Consider the following 26,105-nt stretch of genomic DNA (forward strand, 5'->3'; position numbering starts at 1 on the left):
TAGGAAATAATGTAACTTTATTTTGTGTTGAGAGTAAACAAAGGTTCTGTCATAGAACATAATAATAATAGTTTATCAACACCATAGACTTACAATATACTAGAGGGATACAAACAACACATTCGAGAGAGGACATCTCTAACAGGCTGTCGTATACACTACAGCCATTCCCAATATACTATCTACAGATTAAATTACTACCTTCTTCTGTCAGTAATTAGCTGTCAATAATCTGAAGCTGTCCTGATAAGTCACTCTTATCACCTTATATTGGGACGCGTGAATTGCAATTTCCATACAAACTTCTATCGCTGGTAAGCTATACGTCGTCCCATTGTAAGACAGTTTGTACGGATAAGGTGAGTTACCGTCGATAAGTTTAATGGGACAGAAAAGTCAACGATAGTTACGATTTTTATCTCAAGTAAGAGATAGACTGAATTTTGGGGACGGCTGTAAGTCTACGATCAACACAATTAGGTACTTACTACAAAAATTTACATAAAAAATCAAAAACATGTCAAAAAAAATTTACTCACTTAATTAAAACTGGGCCTTACGAAAGACAAATTTAAATTATTTTACTAAAGGAAAACTGTTACAAAACATTGATTAACAATACATATTATAGTGCCAGTATAATTGTTTTTATGTAGGTACTTGCAACAGCAGAGGATTCACACTTTGGTTGGTACTTTATAATAAGGAGTGTAGTTTTGTATGACTATTATATTCAAAATCATATTTTTTTAATGGAAGAGGAGGCGTAAGGATCACCTGGTGTTAAGTGATCACCGCCCCCACATTCTCTTGCAACACCAGAGGAATCACAGGAGCGTTGACGGCCTTTAAGGAAGGTGTACGCCCCTTTTTTTAAGGTGCCCATGTCGTATCGTCCCCGAAACACCGCACAAGGAATCTCATTCCACAGCTTTGTAGTACGTGGAAGAAATCTCGATTATTAATTTATCAATGATTGTTCACATTTCCTTTGATCATATAAATGCAGAGTAAATTATTTACTAATAACGTAATACTTTCCTTCCGTGGTTTTGAGGACAGCCCAATTATTAATATAGAATATAGAACTTAAGCATGTAACTGAAATTTAAAAAAAAGTGTTTTAAAACTAAAGGCGGAACATGAAGGCAATTAAGAAAATGACACTCGCAGATAATTCAATAAGTGTGCAATTAGTAATTTATATATAAGTATGAGAATTTATTTCCATATCAATTAATGTTTCATCTGTTCGAAAAATGTTCGACCGAAGTTTCGTATTCAGTTCAAACCACATTCGGCCCATCAATTATTGTAATGTTATTCGAGTATTTTTCAAGTGGTATTAATGTTTAGTGTGAGCTAAAAATGGAGATTCTTAATATACAACGGTGAGATCTATTAGGTATACGATGATCTCCGATCAAATGGCCACTAGGGTGGTTTTCCTGTCACGCGGAATTCCTTTCGCATCCCTATTATTTTAAACGTTTGTTTCCTATCACGCGCCAGGAACGCGGATTGGTCATTGTCTTGCGTATAGCATTTGTTGCAGGTGGGACATAATTGTCTTGCGTATGGCCAGGAGCGTTCTTAGTTAACGCATGCCGACTAGCTCCGCACGCGGAAATAAATCTACGTGACAGGCAACCGTCCTTACGCTAAGGATAGTATTATGCGTGTGAGCTACGGGCACTCTCGATAAGGTGACCGAGTATTTTGATCAAAACATACGGGTTTCATACGTTTTTCGACACACCTCAAGGAAAGAACTGGACTTATAGTAATACAAACTTATCTGTGAAGTGGCAAAAATAGGAACTACGGTCGCCACGTTGAAATATCATTCGACTGTCAGTGTCCACTACTTTCGAGTGTTCTGTGTGTTTTATTGCGATACTTCTGAATTTTAAGCGTGTAATATATAATATATATAAAACAAAATAATAATATAATTAGCAACACTGAAACTACGATGGCGTCACCCATCAGTTCACAGATAAGTTGGTAACACTGTTCTTTGTTATTAACTTAATTGATTGCATTTACAAACATAATTGATATGAATGTCACAGCACATATGAGTGCGGTAATCATAATCCTTAAATCGATGTAATCAGATCCACGTCATGATAAAGTTGTAATAAATAAACGCAAAGTAAAGTTACTCCAAAGGAATTTGTGACCCACTGAAATAAGTGGTGTACATCATGGAAACTTATAAATAATTGTAGATCGTAACAAAACTAAGAAAAAAGCAAATCGTAAGTATAAAAAGTGGGAGAAAAAAAAATATACCTAAAAGTAAAATATAACCTAAAATTATTAAACGATATCTACTTGTTCAATCAATAATTTGCGTCTTATGCCTAATTACTGTCTGCTAATAGATAATATAATATATATGAGAAAGGTTGGCCAGCAGCTAATAATTGAGGATTCACAATTCATTCTTTTTTCAAGCAGGTATCGAATCTTGTAGATACCTACTGATTTTAGAATCATAAAACAATAATAATCATAGTGAATCTTATTTTGAATTACCACTGAATTACTGATTTTGAGTAGGTATAGATAATTTGATGGTGTCGGAAAATCCATATCAAAAATGTCACAAAAAATTTAAATGACAATTGCGCAAAACGTTCCGTTAGTGCAAGATGACTTATTTTTTTAATAATTTATTTCTTTTGACTCCCATATCTTACCGCCTCAATTATTTTTGTATAAACATCGTAACTTAAGTTTATTATTAGTATAAACTTGTACGATGCTTCCTTAATTTTTAAATTATGTGGGTCCATTCTCGCCACCCCCTTTAAGACTTATACTGTTTTATAACAAAAAAAAAAAGTTAAACATGCGTTGAACACTTATTTCAAAAAGGTTTTATTAGCAATCTGTGTCTTTCTGTTGTTTAGCGTTCAATCTTTAGACATTGTGTATACTTCAACATGAGTCGAAGCTTGTCTAAGGTGTGTGTAACGAACGGAAAGATCATATTCTTATGGAAAATTTAGGTTATATATGATGACAGCTGACAATAATGGCATTGCATTCCTTTAACTGGTCTTGTACACTTAATTTTATGTTGTGTCTAACGACATTTTAGTTGAACACAAAAGCTGTTACCATTTTAGACGTCACTATTGTTAAGGTCACTGACGTTGTTATAGTTAGGTCACTATCCATGTTTAAATTTTTTTTTTTGTAATAACACCGTTTGTTAATACAGTTAATAAGTAATTTTAAACTTGGGAGTAAATTTACACTGCGTTTATTAATAGGACAGATTAAGTATAATTACATATTATCTCAAAATTAGTAAGAATTGCATCATCGTAAATTTATTATACATGATATTATAAGCAGGAATAGAACAAATATAAAAATCAAAGCCAGAGTTTCAGTTCAAAACCAAAAATCTTCTCACCTCAATAAGGCTACTCGCAACCTAGGCGCTAGCAGCTATTTCGGTCAACGGATCAGCCTAGCTATCCAATGTGGAAATGCTGCCAGTATTCTTGGAACAATGACAGTTTAAATTTAATGTAATCTCAGTATTGTAAATATAGTTATAAAATCAATAAAATTTGAATATCACACATTTGTCTGTCGGAATAAATAGCTACATCTGGTGGGTTATTACGGGTTTAATAGAATTGAACCAATAAATTCTTAAATTAAACCCTTTTAACGTGACAGGCAATACGATTAAAATATGTATTAGTGAATAATTATATCTTAACAATTTGTTATATTTTTTTAAAGTGATAACCCTCACATCTGGGATTAATTACACAAATACAATTTGAAAACAACATTTATGAATGATGCGGCACTAGAACCAGCGACCTGTCGCGTTCCGTGCGAGCGCTCTTCCAACTTGAAGCCACAACCTTAGAGTTTAACAAGGCATACAAGATTTATCAACGATATGTCACGGGTTCAAGTCCCGCATCGTTATAAAATCTGGTTTCAAATTTTATTTGTGAAATAATATCTGGATACATATATAATATAGTAAATTATTATTAAAACTAGCACAAATTAATAAAACATATGGAAGTACATTCTTATAAGGCACTATGGTTTAATCTTAATAAAAATAAGAACTAATTAAAACGAAACAAAAGTTATTATTCTAAAAAAGTGCCTCAATAATAACGGCTTCAAAAATTATATTCGTCATAATTTTGGCACAAAATATCGAACATAAAAATATACCTAATCATAAAACAAATAGTACTCGTTAAATCTAAATTGGGTTTAAAAACCTATCTTACTTATTACTTACTATAAGACTTCTAGACCCACAACATTGGTCCCTTATATTTAATGGAATAAGTGTTGAAAAAGAGCTGCAATGACGTGTCTATTGACTAGTTGTCGCTACTTTATTATTGTCACTGGTTTTTTTTTATTTGCACTCATTTACATCGCTTATAACATGATTAGTCACTGAAACAAATAAACTTATCTTTATCACAAATATCTAAAAGAGTTGTAAAACTTAAACTTGATAATAGTGCTTTCAACATGGGCATTAACTTAGTTTTTTATGGAAATAGGTGAAGAAGCGAGCAGAACACCAACCCAATACGAAAAGTTAAAAATGTAACACACGCAATACGTTAAAAAACGACCTATAGCGTTGCGTATCTCGATACGGCTCCTATCACATAATAAATATACATAAATTATCATTAGTTACTTTATTTTAGTTTATCTTTAAGGCGACGTCACCAAATTGCCCAACGGAAGATAAGAGCTGTTTTTCAAACCAGCAAACATGCTGAGTTGGGACCACTTTGTGACGTATAGAAAATAATATTCCTCAATTTTGTTTTATTGTACTATATCGTTACGAATAAACTATGGCCAAATGTAATTTCCTTGACCTACTTGACTAAAGTGATTTTAACTAGATTAGATGCATCTGCTCAGTTTCTAAGGGCTGATAGATTTTTGACCAACTGGTGTCCTTCGCCGTTGATATACATCGGTCCTCGGTAAAATTCAATAAGAAACGGCAGTTAAAAGTAATATTGATTGAAATTTCTTTGAACTTTTTTTAAATTTAACAGCCAATGGTCAATGGTTTTGAAAAATTCCCTATTTCTTAAGTAGTATATATGCTTTTCCATATTGTAAATCGAAATGACGTACGCCCCTGTATGAGCGACTAAGAGGTCAGTTCAGGTTGTAAATAGGTCAATGACCGACAACACCTGCTGCACGACAGCGCTCTAGTTAATAGACACACATTTTACATCTTTTTATGTTGAGCTAATTCTTGTAAATGTAAAAGAATAAAGTTAACAATATGTGTGAGTATTTTTTAAGGAGGGTTGGCTTTCACAGTCAATGAACTCTCCAAGTTTTCAATGAGTGCCTTCAGATGCGTGATACATCTGTCTATTGCTTCGGTGTGTTTCTGCATCATGAGCTTATATGTCCGCGCCTGCTCCATCATGGTGAGTGACACCCTGAGACCCGATATTGCCGCCCTCACACCAACAATATCCATCTGTTGAATTATGGAATGAATATTATTCGCTGACACTTAATTATAATAAAAGTGATTTATCGCAACACAATCCAATCACACAATATAAAGACTAAGAGACGGAATTTAAAGGAATATAATATGTACGAGGGGAGGTCAAAAAGTTCGCGGAATGACTGGGAAAAAAGATGAAATGATACATTATGTTATTTTTCCTTTTCAATATATTCCCCCTTAACACGAATACATTTTTGGGATCTGGCATATAACTTATTAATACCGTCGAAAAAATAGGTTTTGTCTTGGGCGTCAAAATACGCCGAAATCGCCGACTTGACTTCATCATCGTCTCTAAATTTTTTTCCACGCAGCTCTTTCTTCATCTTTGGGAATAAATAAAAATCGCTAGGGGCCAGGTCTGGACTGTAGGGTGGATGGCGTAGTTGTTCAAAACCGCATCGATGAATGGCAGCCGTCGCAACATGACTCGTGTGAACGGGCGCGTTGTCGTGCAAAAGGAGTACACCTTTTGTCAGTTTTCCTCTTCTTTTTTCTTTAATAGCTTCTTTTAATCGGTCCAATAGGGAAGCGTAGTACTCTCCCGTTATAGAAACACCACGTTCTTTATAATCGATCAAAAGAATACCTTCAGTATCCCAAAAAATAGTCGCCATGATCTTTCCGGCCGATTGCGACACTTTAAATTTTTTTGGGGGTGGTGTGCCTTTTTTGTGCCACTGCATCGACTCCTGCTTTGACTCAGGCTCATAGTGGTGAACCCAAGTTTCATCACCGGTTACAATTCGGGCCATAATTTCTTCCCTAACTTCTCCACAGCGGTCCAAATACTCGCGGGAACAGTTGACGCGCTCACGTTTTTGCAGCGGCGTGAGCATTCTCGGGACCCACCTTGAACACACTTTACTCATGCCAAGATGTTGATGAAGAATATTTAAAATTGTGGTTTCTGATACTCCAACTGATGCTGCAAGTTGCTTCTTCAACCTTCCGTCTTCCAATACAAGTTTTTCAACTTTTTCAATGATTTCCGGCGTAGTGGCCTCAATGGGCCGTCCAGGTCGAGGATCATCTTCAATTGACTCCCTTCCTTGCTTGAAAAGGCCGTGCCATTTGTAAATCATGGTTTTACCAGGAGCAGAGTCTCCGTAAACAGCTAACATCTCTTGCAAAATAGTTTGAGGCGTTTTTCCTTGTTTGGTGAGGAACTTTACGACGGCGCGATGTTCAATTTTCTCCATAGTGGCTAGTTTGTTCCCGATTTACTTGTTCACTCGTTTGTAACTCGAAAGCTAATGACCCAATTAGGCTAGAAATTGGCATATATAGTAATTATGAGTTACTCAAGTAGCGGCTACCTGGAGGAGCGACCTCACCCCCGCCAACCCCGCCATTCCGCGAACTTTTTGACCGCCCCTCGTATCACAAGTTTTTAATAACAATAAAAAGGATTATGTAGAATAGCAACATGTAAATATCCAGTCAGTTTTTTTTTTCTACTAAAGAACTACTAACTATTAAACTTTTTTTAAATGATGCTTCTAATTATGGATAGTGACTAACATCATAAAAATACTACTTGCTGTTATATTAAAGAAAGTGAATCAATATAGAAATCCAGCCGCTAACTTAACATTACATGATGAATTTGAATCAACATAATTTGTAACTCTCAATACATTTAAATTTCTCTAATGTAATTTAGTGTGTACTTGCTTTGTGTCCAAAATAAAAATAAAGTTTGGACACTTCATGCCGTTCCGCATGAGAAGATATTTATATTAAATCTGATTTCTTTTTAATTTTCTACTAGCGACAAAATTATAAAGTGACTACTTACTATGATGTTAAAAATTTTTCAGAATTCTTGATTTAGTATTCTTTCTGGTATCATTTCTAATATTACTACCACTTCCAAAAAGCAAGAGCCCGTGGACCCCAGACCTACGTCATTTTATAAAAGCTGAAAGTTTGTCAGCGCATGCTCCCAACACAGGCAAGAATGATGGTCCATTATGGAGTTTGGGTTGCAGTGGCTTTGGCAGGTAAACGGTACTAAAGGTGTGTAAAATACTGATATAGACACATCAAATAATAAAGTGCGATTCTTCGGTATTACCTTCAGAATATTATTAAAAATCACGTTATTCATTGTCAGACATTTACCATCGTGACAACCCCTTGCCAGACACCCTTAAGGGTCACGAAATTATAATTATACTTACGTCATAGTATAAAAGCTGATTTTTATCTTATATATAAAAATCTCGTGTCACAATGTTCCTTCCCGTACTCCTCCGAAACGGCTTGACCGATTCTCATGAAATTTTGTGAGCATATTGAGTAGGTCTGAGAATCGGCCAACATCTATTTTTCATCCCCCTAAATGTTAAGGGTGGTCCACACGACATTTTTTTTTAATTTTTTTGACATTTTTTTTTAAATTTTTTTGATTATGAGTCAGCATTAAAAAATACATACAACTTCAAATTTTCACCCACGCGATTTTAATATCGGCAATACAACGTTTGCTGGGTCAGCTAGTATTATATAATACTTAGTTAATAAGTAGATGATGTTTCCTCATTAGCCGGCCACTTTTGATAGTTCCAACCCCTTGCCAGACGAACATGTAGGGTAGCTGTAGGAGAGCGCGAGGGAGTATGATATGGTTGAGTGCGAGTGAGATGGCAAAGTCTACCGCGGTCTCTCACTGCGCAGTTACTATTTCTACTACGTATGTATTGTTTAGTACTCAGTACTTGTTTACGTCAGCTAAAATAATATTGTATGCTATCTTCAAGTAATATTATTTTAATATACATTATTAATTAACAATGTAAAATATTCGAATATATAAAGACTATAATTCTACAATAAAGTCCCAGCCACTGTTCAGGCATTATCTATGAATAAATTTAAATGTTTTATAAAAAAATGGCTCTGTCGTAAATCCTATTACTCCACTGCTGAATATCTAAATGATCGGACAACCTGGGACTAAATTGTGATTATTTTATAGCGATAGAAATGACTGTACAATATTGTATATTTTTATTGAAAAGAGCGGAAAAAAAAAGAATGCTGGGAGAGTTTCTTGCGCCGCTTCTTCTCTCTCAGAGCGCCATTTGTTTCCGAAGCGGTAGTAGTATAAGAAATGACATCAAAAAGAATTCTAAAGGAATCAATTTTGAGAAAATAAATGCCTTTTTATGCCTTTATAAAGTTAATTCAATATTATTGGTGTATGATACGTAGATTATATGTTTACAATTTGTTTATGTGACTTTGTGAATAAAAGTGAGTTTGTTTTAAAAACAAGTCATGGATGATACATTAATTTGTGTTATTTGCAACAAAAGTATTGATAAAATAACATTATTTTCTGACGAGACATTGAAAAAATGTGAATTAAGTTTAAAATAATATGTAATGTCATCAATCTATTTTTTTATCCTTTATAATGACTAGTATCATAAACATTTTCCTTTTTTTAAAGACGTTATTTACAGATTAAATTAAAAATTAGAATAAATTAAGGTAGTTGTAGCATCGAATGTCTTTTCTTAGAATGTTTTCAAAATTTACATAGACTATCAGTTATATAAGTCTGCGCCAAAATGTTTATTTGTATAAGTCATTCTAATCACGAATATCTTCTTACGATTTACAATGTTTGTCTGGCAAGGGGTCGGAACTGTCAAAAGTGTCTGGCTAATGAGGAAACATCACCTACTTATTACCCAAGTACATATATATCTAATATATAAAATTCTCGTGTCACGGTGTGCGGGACCGAACTCCTCCGAAACGGCTTGACCGATTCTCATGAAATTTTGAGTGCATATTGGGAAGGTCTGAGAATCGGACAACATCTATTTTTCATCCCCCTAAATGTTAAGGGTGGTCCACACGAAATTTTTTGGAACGAAGTTCCTTATCACGCGTTGTGAAAGGGGGCTAGACGGAAAAAATTCTTACGAAAAGTTGTCACGACACTTTTTGCTATAGTAAGCTATTGTTAGCTGTGCGGCGTGCGCATATTTCTATTAAAATTATTAAATATTATTAAAATTTTATTACAATTCCTTTATTAATTATTAATTAACTATTCATGTTTCTATTAAAATTATTAAATATTTTTAAAATTCCTTTATTAATTATTAATTAATTATTCATGTTTCTATTAAAATTATTAAATATTATTAAAATTTTATTACAATTCCTTCACTAATTAATCGAAAGGAACTTTGTTCCATCCGGGTGTCCCTTGACACCTCTCAACTTTTTTTTTAATTTTTTTGACTTTTTTTTTTATTTATTTGATTATGAGTCAGCATTAAAAAAATAATAATAATAAAACTTTAATTTGGAACAATTTAACAAAGATAATACAAACAAGTAAAAACGATGATAGCTGCAAAAGTATAAACTGCATTAAAAAATACATACAACTTCAAATTTTCACCCATCTACGATCAACAGTTACTTTTGTATCGCGATTTTAATATCGGCAATACAACGTTTGCTGGGTCAGCTAGTATATTATAAAAATCAGCTTTTATACTATGACGTAAGTATAATTATAATTTCGTGACCATTAAGGGTGTCTGGCAAGGGGTTGTCACGATGGTAAATGTCTGACAATGAATAACGTGATTTTTAATAATATTCTGAAGATAATACCGAAGAATCTCACTTTATTATTTGATGTATTTAGATCAGTATTATACACACCTTTAGTACCGTTTACCTGCCAAAGCCACTGCAACCCAAACTCCATAATGGTTCATCGTTCTTGCCTGTGTTGGGAGCATGCGCTGACAAACTTTCAGCTTTTATAAAATGACGTAGGTCTGAGGTCCACGGGCTCTTAGACCAAGAAGCGGCGCAAGAAACTCCCCGCATTCTTGTTTTGAGCTCCTTTTAATAAAATATACAGGCTGTCCGAACACTTAGATATTCAGCTGTGGAGTAGTAGTATTTACGACAGAGGCAATTAAAAAAAAACATAAATTTATTAATAAACAAACCTGAACAGTGGCTGGGACTATGTTATAAAACTGTATACATTTACCCTCAAAGCTATTATCTATCTTATGAAGAATTTTACGTGTCGTTAAAGTTATGTTAGTACTTACAGCTGGCAATGATACGATTGTGTCGTCTTCAACATCTGTTTCTTGTTTGTCTACTTTCAGGGGCTTTTTAGTTTTAACCTGAAAAGACAAATTATTTAATTTCTATTTAATTTTAATATTGACACACTTTTTACACAAATTATCTTGCCCCAAATTAGGCATATATAGCCTGTGTTATGGGTATATATATGCAAGACAACGATATATTTAATACAATATACTTACTTAAACATACATAAATACATTTAAACATCCATGAATCAGAAACAAACATACACATTCATCATATAAATGCTTGAACCTACTGGGATTCGAACCAGGGACCTCTTGCTTAGTAGGTAGGATCGCTAACCACTCGGCTATACAGGTCGTCAATTAAATTAAATGTTATGATAATAATTATAATGATTAACAATCTTTTATAATTCTTACGAGCTTATTGATATTGTGTTACCTGAACTCTGTTTCAATCGAACTCTGTACAAAGGTAACGGGCATAAAAACAGCAAGACAAAATATGGCCTCAAAAACGTGTTTCGTAAAAAAACCTAAAATTATAATTTTGAATTTGGCTATATGACTATATGTAATCAATCACATTAAAAAAAACTAAAATTTTTTTGGAAACTTCACTGGTGAAAGTGTGAGTTTAAAACTCAATCTATATCTATACTAATATTATAAAGCTGCAGTGTTTGTTTGTTTGTTTGAACGCGCTAATCTCTGGTACTACTGGTCCGATTTGAATGATTCTTTCAGTATTGGGTAGTCCATTTATCGAGGAAGGCTATAGGCTATGTATTTTTTTTTCAAAATAAGGGATCCGTAATAAAATTGCTACTTTGTAACACAAGGTGTAAAATCGAAAACCTATTTTTGCGTGCGCTGCAAAAACTATTGACAATAGAACAAAATGATGTACAGGCTATAATATAGGCAATATTTTATTACTTATAAAACTATCGCGTGAATTATACTTTATATGGCAAAACAACGTTTGCCGGGTCAGCTAGTAATATATAAAAGAGAATGTATGTTTGTATGTTCCTTAATAACTTGTAATAATGAAATATTTTGTAATAGATTCGTTGAAGCTCAAGGAAGGTTTACATACATAATGTATATGGCAAAACAACGTTTGCCAGGTCAGCTAGTTGATCAATAAAACTCTGTCAATATTTATTATTGTAATACTGTTTGTTTCCTAAACGTTAACAAATAAAGAAATAAATATTCATATTTTGTTTGTAACGCATTCTCTGCTGTGTAGTAATAATTTTAAAAATGTAAGTTTCAGTACAGAAGAGGAACAATTCAACGGTATGAAACTCGTGAGGAAGTAACTGCTCACGAGTTTCAACCAACAGGCTGCAATAGGCAGCCTAGGCAAACAATGTGTAATAGTATTTACGTAAATCAATAGGGACTCAGGCAGCCATACAATAAGGTGCAATTCATATCCCAGCAGCTGTGATATGCGCGTGAATTAAGTTGTTTTATTTCAAAAATACATCGCAAGTCTATTATAACAATTATCAATCTACTAACTAATTACAATCAATATATAATTATAATAATTTTAATGCTAACAACTAAATATTCCCCACACTTATGTTCTAGTTAAAGTGCTGAGGTGGAATTGCACCTAAAGTTAATTTGGGTAGGGCTGTCACTCTTAACTCGTGCCCATGTGGGTTAAAAAGGCTGACTTTTAACCTATTTTTTATTCACCTAAAAGTTGCCTCTCTTTTTATTTTTTATTTTAATGGAATAGGAGGACAAACGAGCGTACGGGTCGCCTGGTGTTAAGTGATCACCGCCGCCGATCTTGCAACACCAGAGGAATCACAAGAGCGTTGCCGGCCTTTAAGGAAGGTGTACGCGCTTTTTTTGAAGGTACCCATGTCGTATCGTCCCGGAAACACCGCACAAGGAAGCTCATTCCACAGCTTTGTAGTACGAGGGAGAAAGCTCCTTGAAAACCGCACTGTGGAGGACCGCCACACATCCAGATGGTGGGGATGATATCCTAACTTGTAGCGTGTCGTGCGAAGGTGGAATTCGGCGGCAGGAATCAGGTTGAACAGCTCTTCGGAACACTCCCCGTGATAAATGCGGTAGAATACACACAATGAAGCGACGTCTCTACGCAACGCCAAGTGATCCAGGCGTTCAGAGAGCACTCTTTCTCGTATAATCTTATTAATATTTACCCACAACCATATCTTGTAACTTGGACCACCACCTTCAAACCGGAATGCAGAAATGAGCTAACAAGAGGAACAAACATAAACTTGTTATGCCTACTACTCGGTTGGGTCGAGTTAGTCTTTTGATGGGCGATGTATATGCTTCTACAATATGATCCCAGAAAATGTACAAAAAAAAATGTGTTACGAAATTTAAAAGAATTGTTAAAAAACGTTTGTGTGGGAAAGGTTATTAAAGCATAAACGATTTTCTTAATGACACCACGGACTGGAAATAAAGCGAACACCCTCAGGCTCTTTAATTATAAATGTTTATTGTACGATATCACATTGTAATCCGTATTTTATATTAAAAAAAAAGCCCGCTGAGTTTCTTGCGCCCATTCTTCCCAGGTCTGAGGCAGTCTCTTTTAAATGGGTGGTAGTTTTTGACGTTCAATAAGTGATTTTAAATCCTATTTTGAATAAAAATATTTGAATTTGAGCATATTCGGTTCTCACTGATTTTAAGTTCCATGTAATGACGACTGTCACAATGAGAAATAAAGTTCTTTAAACCGAAAAGCGCTAAGCTCGATCAATGACAGCCAAAATTTTTAGTTCAGTATTATCAGTGCTATCCAAAAGTTAATTAAGTACAAAATAACAAACGCAAATTGAGACTATGAATATTAAAAAATTATATCTTTCAAATTCAGATAAATACCCCATTATTTACTAATAGATTATAACAGCTGTGAAAAAGTGGAAAAAATTTAGTTTAGAACTAACCTCTATTTTGAGCACGCCAACTAACACATAATGTCATACAAATCGCGAGTGTAAGACGTAGCTTGTCACGAAAACTAAACTAATACACCTGGCCGGTTTTTATCGGTTGTCTAGACGTATAAATTATCTAAGATTAAATATAAAGTGATTCAAACCTCGGTAGTCGCATTTGCTTCGTTTTTTGTGACCACTTCAATGCGAACCTTCTTGCTCTTATCCTCCCGAGGTGGCGCCGGTCGCTTTTCCTATATAGTTTAATATAATTAACAATTAATTTAATTACACTTATCGGGTTGCTGAACCCGGTGAAACTTAGCACCTGCCCTGTCGCTTATGTGGCTGTTACCGTGGCCACTATGAGGTTTTTTTTATGACAATAAGGGACGAGACGAGCAGGACGTTTAGCTGATAGTAATTGATGCGCCCTACCCATTACAAAGCAGTGCCGCTCAGGATTCTTGAAATACCCAAAAATTCTGAGCAGCACTACAACTGCGCTCGTCACCTTGAGACATAAGATGTGAAGTCCCATTTGCCCAGTAATTTCACTAGCTACGGCGTCCTTCAGACCGAAACACAATAATGCTTACACGTTACTGCTTCACGGCAGAAAAAGGCGTCGTTGTGGTACCCATAATCTATCCGGCAAAGGAGCCTCCCACTGGTAGTGTCTGTCATGTTTTTAATTGGGGGGATTTCACCATTATCGTGGTGATAGTGGTTTTAGCAGGCGGGTCAGCGATCGCAGTTGATGGTGATGTTCTCATTAAAATATGCTACTGCCCATCCTCCGTTCTTTATATATCTTAGTCGCAGTTACGACACCCATGGGATGGCCGTTGAAGCAATTAAGTCCTGGAATGGGGACCACGTACCGGAAGACGTAGTATTGGTCTCCCACAAGATGGACCGATGATCTGGTCAAGATTGCCGGAATACGTTGGATGAGCGCAGCGAAGGACTGATCACCGTGGAGATCTTTGGAAGAGGTCTTTGTCCAGCAGTGGACGTCTTCCGGTTGAAATGATGTTACTCATTGAATGTAAACAGTGCCAGCAATGTTTTAATACAAACGTTCTCGACAGTATTCTTCTCGGTTTTTACAACTAAATCAATATGTTTTTAAATAAAATCAATATCATCCGTTTTCTGGGTCGCTTTGATTTGCTCTATTTGATATTGTATTTGTTGGATGCAATTACTATTTGTGACAGTAATCACGACCATCATGCTCACGATGCATGCCTTACACTAACAATCAATTCAAGCTCTAAAGGTATTCCATATAGGATCATTTATATTTATACAGTTTATTATTTATAACTTTTTAAGCAATAATTTATATTATTTAAACATGATTCATATATTGGATAATCAATCAGTCAAAATCCTTTACTCTTTGTGGTCAAATAATTTTTCTACAGAATTATGAAATATTATCGGAATATTAGTTATCTTTATCGCACGGTGCGTTCGTTCGGTCGCGTTAGCGAACTTTGAATGCCTAAAAAAAATTTTACAAAAAAACAACCTACTTACTTAAAAAAACTATTCCAAAAAAATAGATATTATATGTGTCCTCCAATGTGTATGTAGTTACAAAACTATCGTGGCCGATACCGACTCCAAAAATAACAATAATTGTAACTAGAACTAAATTAGGATATCATCCCCACCATCTGGATGTGTGGCGGTCCTCCACAGTGCGGTTTTCAAGAAGCTTTCTTCCACATGCTACAAAGCTGTGGAATGAACTTCCTTGTGCGGTGTTTCCGGGACGATACGACATGGGTACCTTCAAAAAAAGCGCGTACACCTTCCTTAAAGGCCGGCAACGCTCTTGTGATTCCTCTGGTGTTGCAAGATATTGTGGGCGGCGGTGATCACTTAACAACAGGTGACCCGTACGCTCGTTTGTCCTCCTATTCCATAAAAATAAAAAAATAGAATTAGATTAAAAAGATTGTATAAAAATACGTATTATTTTTACTGTTTAGTTCATCAATTATTGTTTTGCAATAGTTTTTTTGAAGTCTCTCATACGAATATCTGTGTATAACTTGTAGTACGTTCTTCTTTGTCTATAATAATTATAGAACCTAGAATTCTGTTTATTCCCATAAGAACTGCCTTAATAAAAGTTTTTTTTTTTGTAGAAATGTTTATTGTTGAAGAATATACCTTATTCTTGATATCTCCCTCGTCTCGTAAAATGTCACGTCGCGGACACGAACACGCCCGAGCGCCCACACTCTGACGACCGAACACCGTGCCCCTGTAAGCGATATAACTAAATAAAAATAGTTCACAAAAAAAAAGAACTTATGACTTCAAAACTCAAAAGTAAAATAACTTGATAGACATTTAAATTAAAACACCTCTTATGCAAATGTTATACCTTTAATTTTAATAAAATACTATTATTTGTATATAATCAAACATAGGCTGGGGCAGAGGGCATCCACAGTGCATCTCCATCGCAATCGGTCCTGAGAATCTCTCTTAATTTCACTCCAAGTCTTTCCGTAAAATAAATGAAAACTCATAAAAAAGCCAGTACACAAACTATGACAACATCATCATAAAACAACAAGAATATTCATAAAATGAAAACTACTGGGCCAAACTATTTAAATTTTTTCAATCACGTAAATTGGATCATAAATCTCAGCGTAATAGGTGTACATACATAAAAAAAATACCAATCGAATTGAGAACCTCCTCCTTTTCGAATATAATAGAATAACATACAATTCACCTGCCACCACTCTAACATAGAATGATATGTTGTCAGTAAACTAATTTTAATTAAAAAAAAAAATATTGAATTAGGCGTTACTTTGCGGAAATCCATAATTATACAAATGATTTAAGATTTCTTTAGTGTTAATTCCGCCAAAATTTGTTTTAAAACAATTCGACACGTGTTTCGCCTCCACACGAGGCATCCTCAAGACGTGTTGTCTCGCCAAAATCTGGCACGAGACTGAATCAAATCTGGTGGGTCTTCCGCGTAGGTCCTTACGGGGCTCGGGGTAACTGTTCGGGGCGATGGCCCCTTTCAGTAGTATAAACGCCGCCTGCAACTACAGACGGGGCACTGGGTGGGACCGGTTGGTCCGTGGTGTCATGTCCGGTGGTATCTTGCTACCGTGCGATCAAGCCCGCGTAGTGTCGCGAGCGATCTGCGGACTGCAGCCGGTTTGTAGGTCCGTGGTTAACTTGCGCCCGCCGCTCAGCGAGGTCGAGCCCGCCGGTAGTGTACCGGTGAGCGCCCATCAGCCAGCGGCGAGGAAGCAGTCGTGTCCTAGGAGACTAGGTCACGTGGTAGTCCTCTTATGTCCGGCGGTCGTCGATGGTATGAATCAAATGAGCCGGAAGCCGCTCTTTTATACCCTCGTCCCATGAAATGACGCACTGTGATTGGTCGGCTGTTGTGACGTATTACCCCCGGAAGAGACACGTAACAAAGGTGATGGGACTAAATTTGTTTGTTCATTCAACAATGTAAACATGTTATTTTATTATTTCTAATTGCTCTAACACATTTAAGCGAAATCCTTTTTCACATGTATGTAAAATATTAAAATTATTATTGTTTCCGAGTGAGTGACCTGTATCAATTAAATGTTTCGCGAAGTGTGATTTTCTAGTGTTATAATAATGAAAAATGAGAATATATAATACAACTGCAGAATTTGGTGAGTCTTAAGAGTTAGATAAAATTAAGTAAAAAAAGGGGATGCTAAAGAAGAGTAAATACAGTAAAACAGCTATTTTTAGAATGTTTTTTTGCAAACATCTTTGATTTCCATCATTGACGTACGATAAACAGCTAGAAGGTAGAGCGGTGTTGTATACGTGAACATTAACTTGTACAGATAACATTAAAACATTCATTCAAATAAACATACGTACATATACGCTCATAGCTTTATCAACTTATCTTTAGAAACAAAAGTTTTAGCAATTCAAATGTAATTATTTAGCCTAATGATTAAAAACGTCAAGTTACACAATTTTGTTAATTTAAAGAAGCACTTACCAGAAATGCAACACCATCCTTTTTAAACGCGGATATGCTGTTATATGGACAGTTTTTCACTGAACACTTTGTCATTGCGTGGCGTTGTATTCAAGGCGCGGTCGATATTCAACTCAACGAAAACTCTGCCTGATAGACGCTTAGGCAGAGTTTTGCTTTTGACAATTTTTGAGCGTGATTGTTAGTTTAGTTGTTTATTGTACGTAAATGATTTTCATGTAGTGTTCACGGGTGGACATAAAAAAAGTTTGAGTATATAATTTAATATATAACATGGGTTGCATTTTATTTATAGTTTTCAAATGTGGACTCAGAAATAATTTGAGTAACATGAGCTGTATTTTAAGTTTAGTTTTCACTTGTAAAATTAAACATAATTTGAGTAACATGAGCTGTATTTTAAGTTTAGTTTTCACTTGTAAAATTAAACATAATTTGAGTAACATGAGCTGTATTTTACGTTTAGTTTTCACTTGTAAAATTAAACATAATTTGAGTAACATGAGCTGTATTTTATGTTTTGTTTTCACGTGTGGACTTAAAAATAACTATAGTAACATGGGCTATATTTTGTTTTGTTTTCACAAGTGGACTTAAAAATAATTTGAGTAACATGGGCTTTTACATTAGCTGGGCTGAAACATTTTATATTTAGCTCACGTTATTAAAATTATTTTAGTTTGGGTAAAATAACGTGAGCTGTATTTTCTTTCATGTGTAGACATTATAATAATATGAATAACATAAGCTATAAATAAATATTTCTTATTTATAAATATCTTATAGAACAACAGCATGCGTTGTTTTTTTAGACATAAATAAATATAATAAAAAAGTACAAGTACTAAAAAAGAGTAATACACCAAACAAGCGATATTTCTGCATGTTTGTTTGTACTAAACTAAACTACTGGGTGATTTTTCATGTGTCTTACTTTGGCACGGGTGGACATTAAAATAACTTGGGTAACATTAGTAGTAGTATGTAATTTAAAAAAAATCAGTATTACTTCAAAAATTGCAATAATGTACACATCATAGCCAATTTTGATTTGCAACATTGCTGTTAAAAAAGCGAGGTGTTACACTTCACTTTTTCATACTATCAAATAAGCCTGAATGAAGCCGGGTTGATCAGCATGTTGCAGATATAGTTCTTATAAAATATTCAAAATTAAAAAATAAAGCAAGACTTACATTGCATCTTCCAAAGTGAATATTATATCAATAGCTCTCCGATTGATTCCCGATGAACAGCTGTTCTTACAGACAAAGTGGTACGCGTGTTCTGTGGGCTTGGACAGTCTTACAAGCACCGAGTACCACGAGTCAGCCAAGTCCGGTCGACCACAGTAGTAGACATCCTGAGTTCCCATCTCTCGGCTCGACCTCAACACATTCTTTATGACGGCTGGACTGAGATTCACTGCAAAATATACATTCCTCATATTTTTCGTTTATCGGTCAAAAAAAAATTAAACTATTATAATGTAATTAAGATAAAGGATTTTTAAAAATAATCAGCAAGTTCGTAATCGAATGTACTATTCTAGTTCCGGTTCCCATTTTCGCCCCCGTTCCCAACATATTATATGAATCTTATTGCGAGGAAGATTGCTATGGCAAACTAAACCATATACTATAGTTATAGCTTATCGACGTGAATTTCAGTTTTTCACATATCCCGCGGGAACCATGGACTTTTTACCGGGATAAAATGTACCCTATGTGCTTTCCCAAGCTCTAGTCTAGCGCTGTACCAAATTTCATAAAAATTGTTTCAGTAACTCCGGCGTAAAAGCGTAACAAACAAACTTACATTCACATAGACAACAACGCCTTTTTCTGCCCTCAAAAAGTAGTGTAAATACTATTTGTGTATCGGTTTCTAAAATTTCTGGACTTGTTATAAAATTGCTGCTTAATAAAGGCAGTGTGTATAATTTACTATCAGGTAAATATTTGAAAGAGCGACATCTCAATTCAATTTCTTAATATGCAATTAGGGGATTGAGCATTTTATCAACTGTAATGAAATAAGAAGCCCACTGAGTTTCTTGAGCTTGTTCTTATCAGGTTTAAGGCATACCTTTTCGAATGGGTGGTAGTTTTTAACTTTTAATAAGTAATATCATATCCTATTTAGAATAAAAATATTGGAATTTATTTCAATTTGATTGCGTAATACTACAATAGATAGCGCTACAACTCGAGGTTGAACAAACATACCAAGATTTATGGATCATTTGGACAATTACATTAAATTTTGTCACAAATTAAATTTACACTACACAGATTATATAAGTACCTACCCAAGATTATAATTATATCGTTTTCAAAAGATGAGATCGTGAATGCAAAGCACATCCACAGATCACTAAGCAGGGACTACTCTAAACAATTTTTTGTTTTAAAGTTATATCCTTCGTGGGTCCCGCACTTCCAAAATTTTGGTTACAAATTTAGAGATTACTCTATAAATTTGTCACTTAACTAGGTAACCTCTTAAGTGTCACATAGAATGATGACAACTATCTTTTGCTCAAGAGACATGTAACCTTAGCAAAAGAGTTCTATAGATGAATAGCTGATCAGGGCATGTACGCCAAGACTGGCATTAGACTATTATAAAACAATTTAACTTACTAGCATTTGAAGATTCATGGGCGTGTTGAAAGCACCGTTCAACTCTCTTCTCTGCCTGAGCTAGATCGGAGAACACTGTGGTGGCTCGTACATACATGGGCTGACCAGCCAGCTTGCTCGAATCCCAATTAAATCTTATAGAGAAATTGCACAACATATCCACATAAATTCGGTTGAGATGGTGAGAATACTGAAAAAAAAAAAATTTTTTTGTTTCCTTAATTATCATTGACTGTTGATTGATGTTAAATAAATCATTATGGGATTAGGATATGTCACTAAGAGGAGACAATTCGACCATCTGAAACGGTTTTTAACTGATAAGGGACTCTCTAGTCACTACACAATTGCTAGTAGCTTTATTGACTACGTATTTGTTTAAGTAGATTAGTAGTAGTATTAGTAGTAGTAACTAGGGTAACTAACTTTAACCATTATCTTCAGAAACTGTGGTATTTGGAATGAGAAGATTTTTTTATTTTGATATGACATTGCTAAAAATAATATAACAATAAGGGAAATAACAGTTACTATAGAGAGAAATTTCACTATTAAAAATTACCAAATATTTCCTTTTTATTGTATGAGATCCATCAATTTCCACTGCGAAATTATATTCTCCAGAGAAATTTTTCCTCTCCGGTGGGCCATGAGGGGTTACCTAAAAATAAATAACAATTTATATTTTGTGATTTGACATTATGAATATCAATCACATCACACACATTAATGAAAAAGAATTTTTCATTCACATAGAAGTAAATGGTGTTTTGATATAACATGTACTCATGTTATATCTTTTTATATGGAAGAAGAGGATAAATGAGCATATAAGATTATAATGTCACCTAATGTAAATTGATAACCACAACCCATAAACCAATCTTACAACAATATAACAGCCTTTTAGCTGGCAGCATCCCTTCTCACATAATTTTTTTAAAGCTGTCCTTAAAATAAATTGGTAAAAAAAAATTACATATTTGGATTATAAATAAGTAGGCAACACTTAGAACTGGGAACAATGCTAAATTGGCCAAAAAATTTTATTCTATTCTTTCTAGTGGCTTCTGTTGAAGGGGCACCACAACTCGCCAATGTCACGTTTCAGTAGACCAACAAGCTAAGAGTGTGTCATTTGATCAGTGTAAACGAATTTACAAGTGATTATAGGAATGACCAGTGCCCCAAAACCAAAACAAAAAATTAAAATCATAACTGACAGATATAATTTTTTTTATTGCCAAGATCCTACAGAGAGAAGCATCTAGAAGTTCAGAAGCATACAATTACAAAAAAAATGGATATTTGAAACAATGATAACTGATGCACTTACACTAGGTTTACATTATAACGCAGGACATACTGCCAGGATGTAATGGCAAGAGATGGACTTTGCTTACAACAAAATGGCCAGAGCATATAGGAAAAAGACAACAGTTATTAGATTACTATTGCTAGATGCTTTTATCCTATGTAGGCCACATAATAAAATGACATAATTAAATCTTTGTTTTAAAATAGAAGGCATCAACATACTGGAAGAGTTTTTCGCCACTGATTCTGTTTTAGAGCGCCTTTTGCTTCTGAAGTTGTAATTTAATGAATATCAAAAATATTTCTGAACAAATTCAATTTATAACAAAAACGGCTTTAAGCTGGGTATTAACTTATTTTACTATCTGAATACACTCACACCCCTCACTCATGTGGTGTGTTGGTGATAGTTGTAGTCATCCAAGTGAACTTGGTCTAGGACAGTGATAACCAAGATAGCATAGGCGCCTGGATTAACCAGCAGGCATGATATATTACTGATCAATTAAAAAATTATTTATCATTCTCACTTACTGGTATAAATTCGTTTTGTGCATTCATAGCATTAACGGCTCCAATGTCCAATGTGTCTTCATCAAACTGCAGTTCAATTGAAAAATCATTGTTTTGTGTATAATATGCCAAGCTGTCTATGCATATATCATTGAATGTCCTGTAAATTGGAAGAAAAATAGTACATTAGCTAATTTTATTGTATCTACCTGTCAAGGGCAGCACTTCACTTGTGAGCCTCATTGTGGAGTAACACATGTGGTGAAGATTAATCTGAGTGTGTGAATAAGAGGAAATTGGTGGCAGTAATTACAAGAAAAACAGCTCATTGGATCAATGAAATAAATGTGGTACTATCAAATGATGTTATTACATGCTGTGCCATGTGATGAAGCCATTCACAGTGCTGTAAAATGCTGTCTATACATATACAATGACTTATGCTGGGTAGTCTTGTACTAGTTTTCAAGAGTGCTCCCACAGACGAACTAAGCCAACTAGTGCCCACATCCCTTGCTCCTTGTTCTTTAGTTTATTATCAATCCATAATATGGATGCTATATATTAGTAATATGTGCTACAGATCTTTTGCGAATTCCAAATACTGTTATCTACTTCTCAAACTAAATTATTAAATTGTTTAGGCTCAATGTACAAAATATTCTGTTCACTAACTATAATAGTTTTAGTTCATACCTGGGGTAGTCACTGTGGTTCAGAGTTCTTTTGTAAACTACCCAAAAAGGCTGATGGGGCAAATGATCAATATCAGATTCGAGAAAAAAACAAACAAACAGACCAACCTAGTTTGTTAAGGAGTTGCGAACGAATTGCAATTCAAGTAGAGAACTATTTTGGCAATCCTAATGCTGGGCACAGTTAGGTTGGTGTTCCTCTTGGAAAAACTCTCAGGAAGCCCAAATGATGGCTACATTGAGAGAACACAAAAGCCTTTGTTGTATCCAGGTGAGTGCCAAGCCTTCTCCCACACTTAACACATCACTACAATATAATTGTGTTTCAACATCAAAGGAGTGTTTAAATACATAATAACTTGTTTTGTGTGTCTCATCATTTTACAGTGCAGTAGTCTGGTGGCCACACACTAAACTTAAAACCGCATGTAACAAACTACAACATTTCCAAAGACTAGCCTGTATGGCTATTACAGGATGTATGCGAACTAAACCTACCGCAGCTTTAGAAGCCATGCTGAATCTTCCAGTGCTACACCTATTCATAAAACAAAGAGGCAGCCTCCGCTTAGGTTAAAGTTTAAAAGGTTAAAAACACAAAATCTTTGTAAGACCAATAAATCTGTATCTTCAGAGGTTCTAAATGAGGTGATTATAAAGGAACCACTGCTGTTGGCAGTAAGGTTTCCAAAGCAATTTATTTTTGACAAGAAATATAAAATACAGCTGCATGAACAACCGAAAGAGTGTCTTAATGGAAAGGAGCTCTGAATCTTCACTGACGGCGGCTATCCCGATATAGAGTGTTTTCGGAAGATATAAACATAGCTGCAACACTTGAAGCTCATAATTCTGCCTTCCAAGCGGAATGCATGGGCATCATCAAAGCGGCTAGAGCGACTTTGACATGTAAGTTAAAGGATTACTCCATCCGGATCCTTATGGATAGCAAATCATTACTACAAGTCCTACAAAGCAATATTATTACCCCAAAGCTTATATACAACTGTAACTGTTCCCTGATGGAACTATGTGATAACAACAATCATGTAACTCTGCAATGGATCAAGGGTCACAGTGGCTCCAGAGGTAATGATGCTACTGACGAATTAGCAAGGAGGGGCTCAGAGATGATAGCTATTGGACCGGAACCAATAGTCCCTCAGTCATAAGGCAGCACACCAAGGAGATGAGTGGACGCCGACAGACAAAGCTAGGCTCTACCATGCATACATCAGAGGCTTTCTCGCAAGCTGGTGAAACTTACACGATCAATATTACATAAGATAACTCATCTAATAATGGGTCACGGCCCCTTTAACAATCATCTGTTTAATATAGGTGTCACTGATAGTCTGTGCAGGGTGTGCATGGCAGGAGAGACAGCCACACACCTCATCTTGGAGTGCTGTAGTGTGGCCACATACCAGGCCAAACACCTGGGGTCAACGAGGACTCTCCCCGAAGTCATGGCTGACATCAGAGGTTTGAGTAAATTCCTTGAGGAGTTGGGATGGCAAGATTAGCAACCCAACCCTATGACACAAAATAGGCGCATAGCAGACATCGAGTTGCGGAAAGTAGCCAGTGAATACCTATATGTATACCTTTGTGTGTCTCATAGCACATATTTTTAGAACATTTCCACAGTCCGGGCATACACCCAGCTTTTTCTGCCAGCTTCACACCTTTCATACATGCTCTGGAATCTGATCATGGAATTTGGGGCAAGATCGACCTTTCCTAACACTTCATTTCACATTAGCCTTTAAATAAATTAGCGCAGTCCTTCTATTTTCATTAATCCTCTCTGCATGATCAAACCACTTACATTTTCTTAACAATAGCTGTCAGTACAACTTCAAAGTTCTAATTTCTACCACATTTATTCTGATTCAGCCAAAATGCCTTTATAAAAAGGCAGATGAACCTTGGAAACATTCTGGCCTGCGAATTATGTAAACTTTATCTGATTTTACTCTATTCTGACACCTTCACACTATCCATCTCTTGTAAACAAACCTAAAAGTACAAACTCTTTCGCTTGTTCCACTGTCTCACCAACCAAACATTACATTCAACTCTCTTAAATACCAATAGTATCTTACTTATGTTCACATTCATTCTTTTATGAAGGTGACACTGAATGATTTTAGAACTTGCCACTTGTAAACAGTATGATAAAAATATATAATTTATTTTATTTTTAAAGGAACTCTTTGCCAATATGTTTTTTTATTCATATGTTTTACTAAATGGTTAGAAAATGAAAATTTTCTGTGTCACATCAGCATGAATTTAATGTGAGAAAATTTTAATGCAATGTATAATGTATAGTAAAAGTTTGTCTATTACTAATAGAGATATTTTTACCAAACTAAAAATTATGGAAAGTAATAGATGGCTATCCAGCTTTTAAATATCTATAAAATATTAATTAATTTTGTGAGAGGTTGTGGTAAACCAAATTATTTTATGGAATCCTGTTTTTCTTTAAAAAGACAAGAGAATGGTATTTTAAAAATTGTATATTAAGCCATAGAAATTACACTTAATATTTTAAGGGTACTTTAAAATTTAAAATAGTTTCAAAAGATTGAAATTACTTTGAATTGATACATACATTAATGTGTCACTATCTGGTAACTGCATTTCTTCATTCTTCATCATATTTTCTTGAGTATTGTAACTGAAATATAGGTTAGAATTAATGTGACTGAACAGAAATTAAATAATAATTTATTTTAAGTACCTGATATAAATATCTCTAATTATTAGAATGTTATTATTTTTACAATACTGGTTTCCAGTGACGAAGAATAATTTCATTTCCAGCATAGTAGCATTGCACAATAAGTACATCGATTTGATATACCGCCTAAGCGTCCTCAGAATATATAAAACAATTGTAAAATTAATTGTTATTAAAATAATACACACCCGTTCAACATTTTGTAATTATTTGATTTAAATCTAGACTAGGTTAAACTTCCAGGTTTCAACTTCGAACCACAATATACCCTTACCCGCCGTGGCCTGTGATTGCCAAAGCGGTCTAGCGAGCCGTTAAACTTTGTAATTGAGCATTAGAATTTTATTATACTATGCGAATTTCCTAGATAACAACCAATGGATTATAAATATAAGAATTACTATCTAATATCTATAATACTCATAATAACAATAAAACCCTTTTGAAACTAATGATCATTCTTCTTACAGGTACACAAATATGAAATAA

At 34.7% G+C, this 26,105-nt stretch overlaps 1 protein-coding gene across 1 annotated transcript; it reads right to left on the reverse strand.

Annotated features, from left to right (window-relative positions):
- Positions 1–26,105, reverse strand: LOC126967044 (cellular tumor antigen p53). The gene is made up of 10 exons (XM_050811362.1): positions 25,805–26,105; positions 25,488–25,553; positions 22,191–22,329; positions 20,902–21,000; positions 20,340–20,529; positions 18,891–19,119; positions 15,831–15,924; positions 13,805–13,894; positions 10,669–10,746; positions 1–5,530 (listed from the first exon to the last, which is right to left on the reverse strand). Exons 1-10 carry the CDS (start codon positions 25,813–25,815, stop codon positions 5,342–5,344), a joined length of 1,185 nt encoding a protein of 394 aa, XP_050667319.1. The 5' UTR covers positions 25,816–26,105; the 3' UTR covers positions 1–5,341.

Source organism: Leptidea sinapis, chromosome 1 (genome assembly GCF_905404315.1).
Source record: "Leptidea sinapis chromosome 1, ilLepSina1.1, whole genome shotgun sequence".
NCBI lineage: Eukaryota > Metazoa > Arthropoda > Insecta > Lepidoptera > Pieridae > Leptidea > Leptidea sinapis.

Coding starts and splice junctions, on each gene's coding strand:
- LOC126967044 (XM_050811362.1), bottom strand. Junction 19,120..20,339: donor CCATGAATCTTCAAATGCTA/GTAAGTTAAATT, acceptor TATATTTTGCAG/TGAATCTCAGTCCAGCCGTC. Junction 15,925..18,890: donor TTCACTTTGGAAGATGCAAT/GTAAGTCTTGCT, acceptor TATCGCTTACAG/GGGCACGGTGTTCGGTCGTC.